The 15,818-nt window shown below is 43.9% G+C and overlaps 1 protein-coding gene across 1 annotated transcript in view; it reads right to left on the bottom strand.

The window, feature by feature from the left end:
* KCNH5 (potassium voltage-gated channel subfamily H member 5) overlaps nucleotides 1-10,637 on the bottom strand; it is a 169,633-nt gene extending 158,996 nt beyond the window's left edge. Inside the window, exon 1 of the mRNA XM_009564375.2 lies at nucleotides 10,529-10,637. Within this exon, the coding sequence (XP_009562670.2) occupies nucleotides 10,529-10,601 (73 nt within the window). The 5' untranslated portion in view covers nucleotides 10,602-10,637. The remainder of the gene's footprint in view (nucleotides 1-10,528) is intronic.
* Between the last annotated feature and the right edge of the window lie 5,181 nt (nucleotides 10,638-15,818).

Genomic DNA, 15,818 nt, shown 5'->3' with positions numbered 1-15,818 from the left:
CTGTGTCCCCAGGTCTCAGCATCCACATGACTCCATGCCTACCCTACATTTTATCAGGAGTCATGTTATTTTCTCCAACCAAGACACATTCTTCCATATATCTACGATTTCTCCAGTTCAAAACTCTAGGCAGATTTAAGTTTACATTACACAGTCTGTACCCAGCTGTAAACATCCAAATTTCATACTGGATGAGAGGACACTTTGAGAGAACCTCTTTTGTTGGCCATAATTTCTTAAAATTGCAGAGTGCAAAGGGACACAGAGGAGTTTTTGCTTTCAGTCCTCTGCTGTGACTCTTTGCATGTTCTGTAATATGTCACAGGTTTGGAACTTCACCTTGCTCAACAGCAGAGACTTCTTGGTAGAGAATACAACCCTAGGGTTTCTAGGAGTTTCATGTAGCTGCAGAAGAGACTGCTTTACATCATCATCACTAACAACTCATGAAAGTCCATTTCTGCAGTTACCTTCCCTGAGGCTGGGTCCTAACAGCCAGTCCTGGACTAAATCCATCTGCAAGCCTGACTTCCATATTTCTACAATTCAGTGACATTATTCCCTAACTAGAAAGGTCAACCATAGTTGTGTCTTGGATTACGATTTCCATCTCTCTGACTATGGAAAATTCCACAGTTTAATTTCCAGCTACCTGCTTGAACCTAGTGGAAGAGAGAAAGGTTGGAAAAACCTCATTTCTTCTCCATCTTCAGTTGCAATTGGGCAGTCTGACACCAAAGACAAACCTGTTCCCTCCCAAACATAACTGGCTGCACATTCCTCCTGCTGTCCTTCGCCAGCAGCTCCAAAGCAAGGACCATCAGCCCCTGGTACCTTGATGTCCTCCTGTAACCTGCTGCAGTGACTCTGGTGAGCAGCCTCTCAGCACAAGCCAAGTTTTCATTCAAGAGGATCAGGCATAAAGACAAGCGTGCTACAGACCTGCCTATAGGCTGCAAACTGACTTGTTCCTTCTGAATCATAGAATCATAGAACCACCAGGTTGAAAAGGACCCACTGGATCATTGAGTCCAACCATTCCTAACACTCACTTAAACCATGTCGCTAAACACTTCATCAACCCGTTCCTTAAACACCTCCAGGGAAGGGGACTCGACCACCTCCCATACACCCATACTCATTGCACGCAACAAGGAAGAAATGCATGCAGATCACATCAGTTCACTGGATGGGAGCTCAGAGACGTACCCCGTGGACACTGCAGCAGGCAAGCACTGGGTGCACCTCCATCATCAAATCTCACGTTAACCCCTGATCCTCCTATTCCCCTGATGGTCTACACTCCCCATTGGTTAGTTCATACAAAAGATCTTTTCTTTTTTTGAGTTAGCCAAAGAACTTGTACACAATTGGTCTTTTCTAAAGCATAAGCATGAGCCCTGCAATGCCACACACCAAGGCATTCCCCCCGGGGCAAGAGACCCAGACTCTGACTCCCTTCATGGGAGAGGCAAGCTCTCCTTGGCTGCTCTAGTCTTCAAGAAATAAGACTGTTGTTTTGTGCCTTCTTCAAAAGGAAAAGAAAAGGAGACAACAAAAGCCTGCAAATTGTGAGGTGATGAGCATTAGCAAGGGGATCCACGGGGATCTCCACAGCTGTCTTCCGGTTTGATTCAAGACACAAGAGCTGTATTCTGCAAGCTACAATTTTTTAAAGAATATATTATATTGAAGTATTCTCAAGGCTGAGTATTTCTTAAGAGAGTTTAGTTACTAATAACTGGACAATGGCAAATTCTGCATAAGACACTGGTGACTAAAACTTGCACAATATCTGTGCTGTGGCCCAGAAAGGAAAGTCTTCTCTCTCCATCTTCAGTAGTACTCAATCTCACCCACATTTCACTACGGAGGATGGGAGCTTCTTCCCTGTTCCACCAGACATTGGCCATTGCTGAAAGCAATCTGACAGACCAATGGTCTGATCCAGTACATAAAACTCTTATGTACTTGTAATCCAGATAACCATGCGGTGATATATCACAGAATCACAAGGTTGGAAAGGACCCATTGGATCATCGAGTCCAACCATTCCTAACACTCCCTAAACCATGTCCCTCAGCACTTCATCCACCCGTTCCTTAAACACCTCCAGGGAAGGCGACTCGACCACCTCCCTGGGCAAATCTCAAAATCCCATATCATACTCTCAAAACACTAACAAGCAGCTAACCTCAAAACTTGCATAATGATTAGCCTGAAATGTCTGCTAATGCATTCACCCTTGGCTGGATTTCTCTGATGCACTGATAACACATTTCCACTTCCCATTTCCTTAGAGATAAAAGCCAATTTTTATTATTTCTATGCTCTTCTTCATGTCATTGCCTCCGCCAGTCATTTTCTCCGCTTATCTCCCTATCTGATATATTGTAGACAGTTCAAATCACAAATCTGTAGATTGTATAAATTTTTTTACTAGACACATCTAAACACCAGCGTCTGTCCATAAGCGTGTGGGGAAGCAGGGCTCAGTCAGCAGACTTGCCTGTCTCAGAGTTGTTAAATTCCTCTTAGGAAGTCAGCAGGGTCTTTATTAGCTAATATAACTCTCCTATTTAAAAAATTTACTTCTGATGGCAAAGAATTTGGGTATTAGTGGCATGCAGTTAACAAAATTTCTGGCTGGGAAACACATGAAAACAAATGTGAAAGGCGTTGTATTTGCTGTTGTGCTTCTTTTTTGTAAAAAGTCTCTTTTGCATAAAGGCAGTGCATGCTGTAGAGCAGCAAGCCTTTAATCTTACTCTATCTTGCAGTAGCTAATAGCCAACACAGCGCTCAGCCTTGTTTTGTTTAAAAAAAAAAAAGCACCACAGTGTGCAAGCAATTTTTTTTAACTAGCAAAATGCCCAAAGCAGTGTAAAATTCATGTTATGTAATCACAGGAGAGCAAGAACAGCTAAATCATTCCAGAAGATATGCTTAGCCAAGTGAGAAACATTGTCTCTAATCATCTTTTTTTAAGACTGCTCCCATACCACTTGTAACCAAATTTGTTTAAATCACCATTTTGGAATTTCATCTCATCCCAAGAAAACAAGCAAGTATGAAAAAAAATTAAGTAGTAGCAGATCCAAGTAATAATAATTATTGTAATAATAAAAAGAAGCAGTGTTTCCATCTAGGAATAAACTATTAACTCCAGGAACTTCACGCAGAACTGTCCTTCAGAATTACCACCCTTCCACTGCAGAACAAATGCAGCCTAGATTTGACAGGATCCAACCAACACTTATAAAAGCCCCGATCACTTAAACTGCTGTCAGCTGAGGTTCCTTGTAACTATACAGGGTCAGCATGTTGCTGCAAGCCTTGCTTAGAAAATCCTGGAAAATTCATGGGGCTCCTCTGTGTGTGTGTTGAGGAGGGGGGGTCCTAGAAAATGTTCTCATTTTGTATTTTCTTTTAGGTCATCTGAGCAAGTCTTGGTCCTGATAATACATGTTTCTATAGGTGGTGTTTACAGTAACTCCAACCACAGGCTCAAGACATACTGTATCCCTACAGAATATAACAGAAAATCCTAAATCCTTTTGAGGGGCACAGCCCTCTGAAATCAGCCTCAACGGGCACCACCGTCCCTTTAGCTCCAGGAGTGGCTGCAGACAAACCCCTGCAGTAGAAGCAGCAAACTCCACCAGCACTTTGTGCTCCTTACTATAAAAACACATTGCTGTTTTCTAACAAAGCTATTATTTCCCCTGTGTCTTTAAAGAATGCAAAACATCAGTGTCATCCAATTTATCCAGCACATTAAGTGTTGCTTGCCTGAAAAACATCTCTCAAAGGACTAACTCTTTACGTCACCTTTCTGTACCAGTGTTGTTTTTATTAATACTCATATTATGAAAATGCAAAGAGGGCTAAACCCAGAGCAAAATACCACCATACTGACTATGCTAAAAGGATCTATTTCCTGCCCCAAACAAGTGCTCCTCAAATAAAACAGACGATAAATAATCCAGTATTAGCTGAAATATTAAATCTACATGTAAGGCACTTAGCTGGGAACATAGCAGATTTCAGCAATTTAGTAAGAGAGCTCAAGAAGAAAGATTAAAGTCTGCCCGGAATTTATCTCCTGAAAACTTAATAAAATAACTTTCATCATTCTGAACCTGAAAGCTTGCAAACAGCGTGGTCCCTGCCTTTATCGTGGCACAACTTCACTGACCCCAGGAAGAACTTTGGGTCAATAAGGACAATAGACTATCCCTATGTGTTGCCTGCAAAACGACACATCACACAATTCTGATCACAGGTTCTCCCTCTCCAATTCATTTATCATAGAGTTAAACTAATCCTCACCTACCCCGTTATCTTTTAAACTCTACCGCTGAATCTGTTCTCTATTAAAATTATGCAGAACACAATAAAGATGTAGCGAAACTAAATTTAAACCGGAGCACACTGTAGCTCTCACTAAAGGCACACAGGCACCCTCGGGGAGCAGTCAAAAAATCAGACTTCTAGTGTTATATAAAATAGAGTGCTTGCTTCATGTTCCCAGAGGAGAAAGCCATGGTGACAGTGGTTGTTCAGACACAGGGGCTCCACTTGCAAACGCTCAGCCCAAAGCTGGTCCTGGCTACAGTTTCATAGAGTCTGGCTCTATCTCAAGAGAACACATTCTGGCAGAGGATCACCTCCTTCGCCCATGCACCCCTCTTGGTGCAAGTGGCTGATGCAAAAACTGTCACCAGGATGGATCCTAACCCGGTACCAAGGTGCTGCTGCAGGTCTCCCACTCACAGCCCAGCAGTCAGACCCCCTCCCGCTGGCAGGTGTGGGTGCAGGATTGGGCTCCGGCTATCGGGGTTACACAGAGCTTGGCAATAAAACAGACAGTACTGAGTGGGCTGATAAAACAAGTATCAGACTTTTTTTTTTGGCCTGAAAAACAGGTCATTAGAGTGCTCCAAAATCTTCTATTACTTAACTTTATCAAACCAGAAAATATTATTCCTTTAGCTTTCCAGAAGCATAACTTAAAATCCTGGTTAACCACCAAACAGTGCCCTATTACACTGGCTAATTAAATGTATTTCCACAGCTCACTTAACTTCCTGACATTATTCTTTGGCTGTATACTACTTCCAACAGCAATAAAAAAAAAAAAAGAAGGATGTTTACTCTAAGAAAATCAATAATTTCATTTTTCTCTTCTCTCTCAGATTTAAACATTAACCTGGAAACGCAACAATTCTTGCAGTGACCTCTTGTGGCAAGCGCTCAGCAGCGCTCAAGCATCCCCCAGAAAAGAACAAGGTCTCTCCCACCACCCCATCCCACCACCAGCAACACACACACAGAAAGAAATATTAGAAAAGCGAGATCCCCAACTTGCAAAGCAGCTGATCAGACCCCAGGGAAATCCAGCTATTCCTCTTGCTAACGAATGGCATTATTTGGGCTTCTCAATTAACACAATAGTAAAGAGCTGTTGTAACAGTATTTTTAAAAAATCTACTACATATCCAGTAAAATATTTCGATCGTGTAAAACTCCTGCGATTTCAGCAGCAGTCAGATACACTTAATCTTTCAGCATTCAGTGAAACAGCTTGAAGAGTGAGGAATTGGTGGCACTTGCAATTGAAAACTTCTCACAAATGTCATCTAGTAACACTTCTTAGTGCAAAAATCCACTTTGCATTGATTTACGTATCAGCAGCCCCCCTGCAGTCACAGAAATTGCAAAAGGAACCCTGTGCCTTCGAATGCCAAAGACAGCCCTAACAACATAAGCTTCTTGTTCTTCCCTCCCGTAACTTCTCCCCAGCCAACTGAACTGAAGAATGGAAACCCTCACGGCACAGTTTATGGTGGTTTTATGCGGAGATTTAGGGAACCGCATTTTTCGAGGGGAGAATCTCCAGTGACAGACACCCCGTAAACCTGAAGTAATCTGCTTTAAAGAACCTTCTCTCTGCAGCACATGTAACTCAATTTGGATGAGATCAAAACTCAGCTTTTTAAACCCTCCCTTTTAATTTAGGGGACAGAAGTCTACACATATCATGTACCGTGAGAGCAATGTTTTGTCACCCTGCCGGTAAGACATGAGGTACCCTACACGGGCCAGTAAGGGCAAGAGAGACGACAGACACTTATTTCATCTATAATACCAGCAAAATAAAAATGAAAAAGGTGTCTTAGCACCATAGATGTGACACTCATTTCCTTTCCCTATCCTGGGTAACCTGCCTTGACAACACAGTCACCCGTAAACAAGGCTGATGTCTTTTGCCCATCAAAGCCATAGGGACCCAGCAGGGCAGAAAGCTCTGTCTGAAGGAGCTGATTTGCAGGAACGTAGCACAAAGCTGAAAAGGGCCAGGAATTAAATTCTACCTTGTCGAATTTATGTGGTATAATTCCCACGTAAGCCTTACGGAGCCAAGATTTCAGCCCAAGTGTCAAAATATATTTGTGAAAGACCTGAAAGACTCATTTTCCCGAGAAAGCTTCTAAGAGTTATTGCAACAGAAAAAAATAACCGATAATGATGCCTCTTATTATACAGACAAGTCTATATACAGTCTTTCCCCGAGTTAAGCCTCTCTTTCAGAGTGTTAGCACTCTGGATTGCATATTGCCCCAAAGTCCCAGAGTTAACCTTTTCCCAAACTCACCCTCTACCATCAAAGCAAATTATGCCATTAATACAAGTGCAATGCTTTTGCTGCTAGAATATGCAAAAGGTGAAGACAGATTTCTCTGCCCTCGTGAGTGTGGCTCAACTCCCTGGATCGCTCTGCATGCCAGCCAGGTCCATGAAGCCCAACTCTGCTCTAGAGACTCGCCCAGTTCTGGACCCGTTGCACTTCCATGATGCTGAGCCAAGGTCAGTTCAGCAGGAGCCCTGAATGCACTAAAAAAGCAACCAATAATAGTAGTAGTAACAGGCACAGATTTCTGAGAACATGTTAGGAGAGAACATTGGCCTAAGGAAGACCTTTATTAAAAGTCCAAAATAATGGCAGTGAAAGGCAGTCACCTTAATCTGATTTAACCCAGTGCTCTCACAAAACACTCCTTTCAGCTCAGCAAAACATCTGGTGCTCTTAAGATCCAGGGCACAGTCAAGGCTGTAGTGAGATCATATCAATCTTTGTAAGCCTCAGATAAGACCTGTACTCAATGTATTTTCACTGTGCTCTAAAGGAAAAGAAAAATTGCCAAGTCCACTGAGACGACCCTGAAGATAGTCCTGTGTGCCCTGCGGGCTTGTCCGTTTTTACCAATCGCAGCAGTTGGTCTACTAACAGATCCCGCTTCTCCCCCCTGATTTCCTCTATCTTTGAGGGGAGCTCAGCAGAGGTGTGGGCAAAGAACCCATAAAGCAGCTTAGAGATTACCCTCCGCCACCAAATGTTTTGGGAACCACCTGCAACCTGCTGCTGTCCAAAAAAAAAGCAAAGGATGCCACTGCTCTAAAACAATACACAAGCTGCAAGGTGTAAAGTCATCTCCAAAAGAGAGGTTCCTTGGGCAAAGGGACACTGTCACACACACACACATTGATTTGTCAGTTGCTCCATACTTCCCTCACACTTTGTCTAGGAGAGGTATGTCTGGCAGGGCAGCCCAGAAATCCCACCACTCCACACGGAGGGCAGAAGAGCCACAGCCACCTCAATTCCTTTCTGCTCTTCTCTTCAATGCTTTGCTCATGACTGACTCACTGCGAGTGTTTCTCCCACAATTTTAACCTGATTTCTAGCCAAAGCTGGGGTGAAAAGGAAAGGTTTGCAACATTTCTAAACAGAAAATGCCTAAATAATGCTGAAAATCAAATATATGATGAAACATCAGGCTGGCCACAACACTAAGTCTGCGCACCGTGTCCTACTATGCCAGTTTTGACTTTCCACATTTTAAAATTACTGCAATTTTGTCTATAAATTTTGTTATTCAGATGTATCTCTGGCAAATCTGAGTGATGTGTCTCCACCTACATCTCATTTTAAAACTACTGCTTCCATTTCACCTGAAGAGCCTATCTGCCGAAATACCTGTCTAATTTTTCCAACTGCATCCATTGCCGCATAGAAGATATTACCTCTATCTACAACCCTTCTCCTGGCTGTTAAGGAAAGATTTATGGTCAAGAAGTGCAATGGGATTATATAAGCATGAGAAATCTCAAAAGAAAGTTCTTCAAGCAGGAAAGGCTACAATCATCAGTTTTTCCTTCAACCCATTCCTCAACTTGTCAATGAAAAATCTCTTGGAAACTGGTGAATCCAAGTATAAAAACAAAACCCAGCACACAGTTAGCAGACCAAATCCTTGCCTTCTACCAAGCACTGGCAGGAGATACTTGAACCAGATTTGCTCTACTGGATACCATTAAGTTCGGATTAAACAGTGCTGAATCCAATGAAAATTACTATTTCTATAAAGAGCAAATAAGGTTATGTCCTGGATGACGAAAATAAGAATTAAATCATGTTTCAGGGCACAACGCTTACATGAGTCAAAAAATTCCCAATCCACTTTTTGCTATGTTGTCCAATGGGGTAGGTTTGCCTCTGTAGCTTCATGCTTACACACCATCAGTGGCACAGAAAAAGCAGAATGAAAGACCAGATCAGCATGATTTATGCTCCCAAATTAGACCAGGTTAAAAATTAGAGGGAAACACATGTATAATGTTTGAAAGCCTTCTGAGCCTTTCCAGTTTTTGACATCTCAAAGCTTCACATAGCTTTCTCCAGGGAGGACATGTGTTTTAATTAGAGCACGATACAAAAGCATGCCAGTCCTAAACCCTGTTCCCAGCTGTGCCACCGACTTGTCGCGTGATATTGGGAAAACAACTGTGATGCCCCAAACCTCCGTTTATGCCACAATTCAAACAACAGTTTGGGGATGCCTCTGTGTGTCCTCTTCCACAAGGAGCTGTGAAGTGTAATTAAATTCCACCTGGTGCTTTGAAATTGTCAGACAGAAAGTGCTACACAAACTCCTATTAATTAAGCTTGCACTTAATATTCCAGTAAATAAATACACTATGGTGGGAAATCAGCTCTTCGTGATCGTGCAGCTACAGAGCTTGACACAGAATCAGCTTCTGAACATAGAACAACTTGAAGGGGAGGAAGCCCCTAAAAAGGGTCGATCACTTTATACAAGGCTGGCATTTTTGCATACAACTTTTAAGACAAATTCTAAGTCGTCATCCCCCTCCTGCTCCTGGGAAAGCCAATGATTCACTAATTCACTACCTGCCACGAAAATCAACTTCAAGCCAGCACAACAGACCACGTTGGTAAGAATGTGAGGTAAAAATCCAGAACTGCGCAATAGAAAAGTAGAAGGAATACTTTTCAGCAGGATTTCACATCACATTAGTGTCTGGATTAATAATACATACGGCAACTTTTCTCAACACACTGCCTTGCTCACCTTTCTCACCTACATTCCAAGATAAATGTAGGCACAGCCGTGCTTTGGCATGGCCAGGTCGCCCTAAACTTGGGACTGTCCAAGGCAGTATCTTCTAGCAGATGCAAAGTCGAGATCTTTTACTAGACTTCATTGTGCAAACACTCGTATGTGTCAGTAGTTATGTGCCAGTGCAACGTCTATGCAAAAAAAAAGTAACGTAACTAGCACAAGACTTGCCTAAAGCAGCATCTACATTAATACACCTAAAGAGATGGACTGCAACCACATCCCATCTTTAATGGAGCCGTGTACACTACAGTGCTTTGCATTGGATAAAAGGGTAAAATTAACTTCAGCAGCAAGGAATAACTTGAAGCCACCGGGTCCTGAACCAGTCCTGTAAATAGTCGCCTAACAGAGGAGCTGCAGATGAGCAACTGCAGACAGTTCTTTGCGTATTTGCTCAGCCCCAGGGTTACTTACCATCGTCCAAACCACAATCACTCCCTCATCTGCTTTCCCGGTACCTTTGCCACAGACTTTAAAGTATCACAGAATTGCCAAGACTTTGAAACCCTCAATGAATACGGTCGCAAACCCAATTGTTAGAGAACTAATGAAGAAGTAGAAGGAAAAAAATGACCCGATGAGCGGAGAGGATATTAGCAATGTAAATGATGACTTCTTATTATCAGAAGCGGTTCAGGAAAGAAAAGAAAGGCTACAAATTGACAGTATCGGAGGCTACAAACGGACAGTATCGGTAAGGATGTAAGAAGCGGTGAGGAGGGGACAGGGCAGGGACCGCGGAGGGTCGGTTCCAGCGGCGCTCAGTGAGGCACAGCAGCCCCTCATCCCTGGGGCAGATCCCGTTCCTTGAAGGCGTCCCTTTGGCACCAGCCCAGCAGCGGATGGATGGACAGAGGGATGGACCGATGGAGGGACGGGTGGATGGATGGAGGGATGGAGGGAGGGAGGGAGGGACAGACGGGCGCATGGATGGACGGAGAAAGGGAGGGAGGGATGAAGGAAGGGATGGATGGACGGACGGACGGATGGGTGGATGAAAGGCTGGAGGGAGAGATGGATGGATGGAGGGTATCTCTCACCGCTCGAGCGCCGGACAATGTTCTCCAGGAAGGTGTTCTGCGGTGCCACCAGCCCTCTCTTGCCCCCCGGCATCCTGCAGCGCCGGGCTCGGGGGTGCTCGGCAGCGGCGGCAGCGGCGGCGGCGGCGGCGGCGGGGGGGGGGGGGCCGGCGGCGGCGGGTGCGCCCGGTGCCCGTGAGTCGCGCAGGGGCGGCCGCGGCCGCTCATGGTAGTGGCGCCCCCGCGGCGGCTGCAGCGCGGACTGGAAGCCGCGCCGCGCTCCGAACCGCCGCCGCCCCTCACCGCCGCCTCGCGCCTGCGCGGCCGCCCCAGCGCCCAGCCGGGACGGGGAGGGGGGGGAGCGGGGGGGGAGCGGGGAGGGAGAGGAGCCCCGAGGGAGGGAGAGGAGCCCCGAGGGAAGGAGGAGAGGAGCCCCGAGGGAGGGAGGAGAGGAGCCCCGAGGATGCTCAGCGGCACCGCGGGTCGCACCCGTTGCCGTTCCCAACCGAACATCCTCCCCGGCAAATCGTGTGGAAGTTTTGAGCGAAGCAAACCAAAAGAAAAGCAAAAAACCTAAACCGTTTTCATCTGTACAATGGTTTTTTTTCTTTAAGACAGAGTTCGTATTCAAGACAGAATTCCTAGTTAGGACGGAATTCCTATTTAAGACGGAATTCCTATTTAATAAGGAATTCCTCATTAAGACGAAATTCCTCTTTAAGACAGAATTCCTATTTAAGACGGAATTCCTATTTAATACGGAATTCCTGAGTGGTTTGGGGGAAAACAGACTATGGAATGCTCTACAACATCGTGGAAGGTGGCTGCATTTTGCCCATAAGTGATAACTGTGAAGTGCAAGGTGACATGTAAACTGACAGCCTTGCATGAAGCCATTAACCTTATTTATTTATTTATTTATTTATTTATTTATTTATTTATTTATTTATGGAGGGTTCTTCCTTCTCCCAGTGAGAGCAGCTGCGAGGGGGAGGCAACAGGCGGCAGCTTTGGGGCTGGAGAGCTGTTTTCTATCATTTTATTCCGTGTCCCAGCTCTACCGTGTGGTCCTGCGCCCGTGTCCCAAAGAAGCAGATGAGTCAGTGCAGTGAGACACCACACGCCAATATCTGTGTAAGCTCTTCTCCACTCTTAACCCTGCCACTTTTCTCCCTCCAGCCTTTTCATTACTCACACAGTAAAGGTATGGGTGACAGCATCCTGGAAGGAATTTCTCCACCTATTGCTTCTGCCACTGCTAATTTCGCATGTAGCTACAGACTAGAAGAGATCGTAGAAGGAAACAAGAGATGGAAAATCGCTGCTTGTGTAGGGCAGGACCGTGCCCCGGAGAGCACGTGCTGGTGTGCTGCGCTCTGCTGTGGTTGGCACAAACAGCATTTCTCCCAGAGGACACTATTCCACACACTGTGGAAAAAGCAAGTTGGTTTTGGTTTTCTTCCCAGCCTCTTTTCAGCACCTCCTTCTTTCACTGCTTGGGTCTAGGTCGAAGAAGTCACACTGCAGTCACCTGAACCCTTCAGGTTAAGTTAAGTGCATGTTTAAAACTCTGCCATACGAGGAACAGCTGCAGGAGCAACTCTTTCAACCTGGATTCCAGGACTGCTGTCACTGCCAGCAGGAAAAGGTCTGGTTCTGCTTTCGTTTAAAGAAATGCAAATCAGCAGTAAGTCTGCAATGGAGCTTGTGAATGCTCATAAAACTAGCTTGAGAGGTGAAAGAGGCACTATTTGTCAAACACTTGTTAGTATCCCCCCACCTCAGTTCTCAAATCTTCAGGTGTGGTTTAAAAGATGCTCCTCCTGAGCTCTGCCCCAACTATAGGGATGTTTGGCTCCTGGTTAGTGGCAGATGAATGGCAACACCTTCATTTCTTTCAAGTGAGCAGTAGCCATACGAAAATAACCGTGCACAGGCAAATACTGTGTGACTGATCTGTCTGGACAGTGTGGCCAGGACCTCTGCTCCCCAATTCCCTCTGTTCTACTCAACTTGAACCCAGTTTGAATTCTTCTACTCATTTCCCATCCTTATTTTGAAACCTAGATTTGCCTACTTTCCTCCTCACCACCATCACCACCCCCTATTTTTTGATTAACACATCAAACCCCTTCTTATTTAACCTTTCTACTAATTTTCTCTGTCGTGGTGTGTCCAGGAGTCACTCCGTCCTTCCCGCTCCACCTCCTCAACTTCAGACCTCACTGTTAAGTTTGCCACTCTATTTCCAGTGGCACCAATTAAAGAATAGGTTATGTAGAGGGACAAGCTCCAAAAATGTATCTTTCAATGTCACAGACACCTAGTTGGATAGAAAGGGCAGGACATATAGTGGAATGCTTGCCTCCTGCCAAGCACGTACCTCAAGGTAACAAAAAATTCCAGAGGACACCTCTTTTTTTATTTTTTCCCTGAACTACTGGATGAGGCTAAAGATAACCTTAAAAAGAAAAGTCTGATAAAGAAAGCAAACTGGGAACTGTAAAGAGACTCTTGTCTTCTTTTGGGGATCTTCAAATTGTGCTTGGAAACAGCTTCAAGCCACCACACAGGAAGCTGTTGGAAAGGTTTGAGGTCAGCGTAAGCAGGAAAAAGGCAGCTAAGCAGTTTCATTGCAAATCAAAAAATCCCCAGTCTCCATGAGCTGTTCTTAAATGTGGAAGAAAATCCAAAGTGGTTAAAAATGTATTTTTTTTTTTTATCCCAGAACAGGGAAGTCAACACTGTCGAAATTTGGGGGAATTAAATAGTTGTTAAAAGATTAAAAATAAAGGCTAAGCTAAATGTAACTGCATTCCTGATGGAAGATCAGAGGATTCCCAGTCCTTCTTTCTTCACGGTTTTCAAAGTTCATTTTTTTAAGCACAGAGACTAGTTTTCCATTCCTGAAAGGAAAAAAAAAGCTGAAAGGGAATAAGCACATTGCCGTAGTGGGGTAAAAGAGTAATCAAAATTACTTCCTCTTCTCCTTCACCATTTTTCTTCTGACGTGTGAAACACCTGCTCAGGGTGATTTACCATTCTACAAAAGGCACAAGAACCTATATCCACCAAGCAGTTGGCAAACATAAACTCCCACAGCAAGTGGAGATGAGGCATGCTATAAAGTTCAGCTGCATCTGATGAAGAGCTGACCCTTTGAATCTAAACTTACAGGAGAGGCTTATTTTACTTCAGGGACCATTAAACACTTCAGAATTGGTTCTTAGCCACAGGACAGAGCTTTAAACGTGTCTTCCATGAATTTATGAATTGCAGAATCACCATCTGGGGCTCAGGCGGCTCCTAGAAGAGGAGGAAGCCACAGGCTAGCATCAACAGGTCAGGCACTGATAAGCCTTTGCTTTTGGTGTTTGTAAGTAATCGGATGAGTCAGGTTCCTTGGGACTCCTATGGGCACCCAATGAGATGCACCCATGTAGGTCTAAAAGTATTGCGAGCAGAACTGAGTGATGGGTTATCCTTGGCAAGGCTCAGAAGTGTTTTCTTCTGTTTTACACACAGAAAACTTCCTGTTCTAAAAATCATAATCAAGATGACCACAAGCTGTGGTTATAAACAAAGGGATTTGTACAAATTGGCCTATAACCTAACAATGGTTGATTTCCAATGGCTTTGTGTCTCATGACTTACAGGTATATTGCTAAAACAAGGGTTCAAGTGGGAAACAGATGCCAAAGGGAGATGTTTGAAGCATGGTAATAATTGGAAAAGCAAGTAGAGTTTGCTTCTTAAAGACCAATCTGCACAAAGACTGTGACAAAGAGATTTTTTCTGGTATCTGTGAGGAATGAGGTCTCTAATGAATCTTTCTCCATGGCTGAAGTACCCGTATTGTCAGAAGCTGGAGTGGAACAACAGGTGAGCAACTTTCTTCTTCACTGCAGGGAGGACTAAGAGGTCGATTCTATTTTACTGACTCCAAAACACTCCCCAAGAAGTGTGTGTGACTTGTCATAAATCTGCAGGAGGCGAGCACCTCTGATCCCATTGTTGCTTTCACGAGTCAGTTGAACTGAGTTCAAAAGTTACTAAGGGGATATCAACAGATCTGCTCATACATGTGGCAGCATTTCTTCATCTCATTTGGACAGTAGCCTTTTGAAAGGAAGAAACACCTCTGCTTATAGAGACAGTTGATAATACCAAGAAGGAATACTCAGGAGATAAAAAAATAGGTGGGGAGAAGAAATAAATTACAGTTTCTTTCCTGTTTTTTCATCTTTTGCTCCTCTCCCATTAGAAATTTGAACAAGCAGTTTGACAGACACAAAATCAATAAAAACTTGACAAAAGTTGTTGCTTTTGGTATAAAAATAAAAACTGATTGAAAATAATAGCCAAATCTCAGAGCCGAAGTACTTACTGGTATCTGATATGGCAATTCTTCATTCTTGGTTGTGAGTAGACAACCAGAACTGAAGGTTATGGATCTGTTCATTGGCCCCTTTGGCTGGCCAAAACAAATTGATGCAGAACTTACATGGAGAAACAGTATTTGCAGAGAAATAGATGAGTCAAGCACAGAGGAATTAGGAAGAATTAAGGCTTCCTAAGTATCATGTGCCTAGGATGCGCTCAGGATGGTGCTCAGTGAATGGATATCAGCTAAGTCTTTTCCTTTTATACTTCTCATTCATCTGTATTACTGAGACACCAGCCGCACTCTGCTCAAGTATGGTGTGATTAATTTCTCTGTGGTGCTCATCACTAATCTCCTGGTGATTTGAAGGCATCAATGAACGTCTACTGCATTTTACCTTGTCACACAGGGATCAGCCAGGAAATTGGGGCACAGTGAGATTAAGGTCAAAATCATCTGGTAATTCATAGTGTCCAACTTGAGACATCCAGGATCCTATAGCAGAGGAATAACACTTGAGTAGAGGATTACAGGTTCAGTGTCCAGTGACTTTAATTATAGTTGTGAGAGCAAAGCATTTCACCACATCACAATCTGTCTGTTTCCCAAGGGCTTATGAAAACAACAGGAAGAGTGGATACTGGCAGACACTAGGTTTGAGTGACTTACACAGCTTCATGGAAGAGCCTGGTAACAGATTTAGATATTCCAGGTCTTGTTTGGTTTTAACATGAGAATTTTATTGATCTTCCCTTATTGCTTCACACCTTTCTTTTTCTCTAATGAACACATTAAAGGTATTACAGGCCAAAGGTACACAGAAGTTGGAAGCCAGTGGGGGAGATGTGTGTGTATACACACACACACACACACACACACATATATGAAGTATTGTGGGGGATGTAACTGAAGACTACGTTGCAATGA

Source organism: Cuculus canorus, chromosome 5 (assembly GCF_017976375.1).
Source record: "Cuculus canorus isolate bCucCan1 chromosome 5, bCucCan1.pri, whole genome shotgun sequence".
Taxonomy (NCBI): Eukaryota; Metazoa; Chordata; class Aves; order Cuculiformes; family Cuculidae; genus Cuculus; species Cuculus canorus.
Note: the sequence above shows the minus strand (reverse complement) of the source record. Positions and strands in the feature narration are given on the sequence as shown.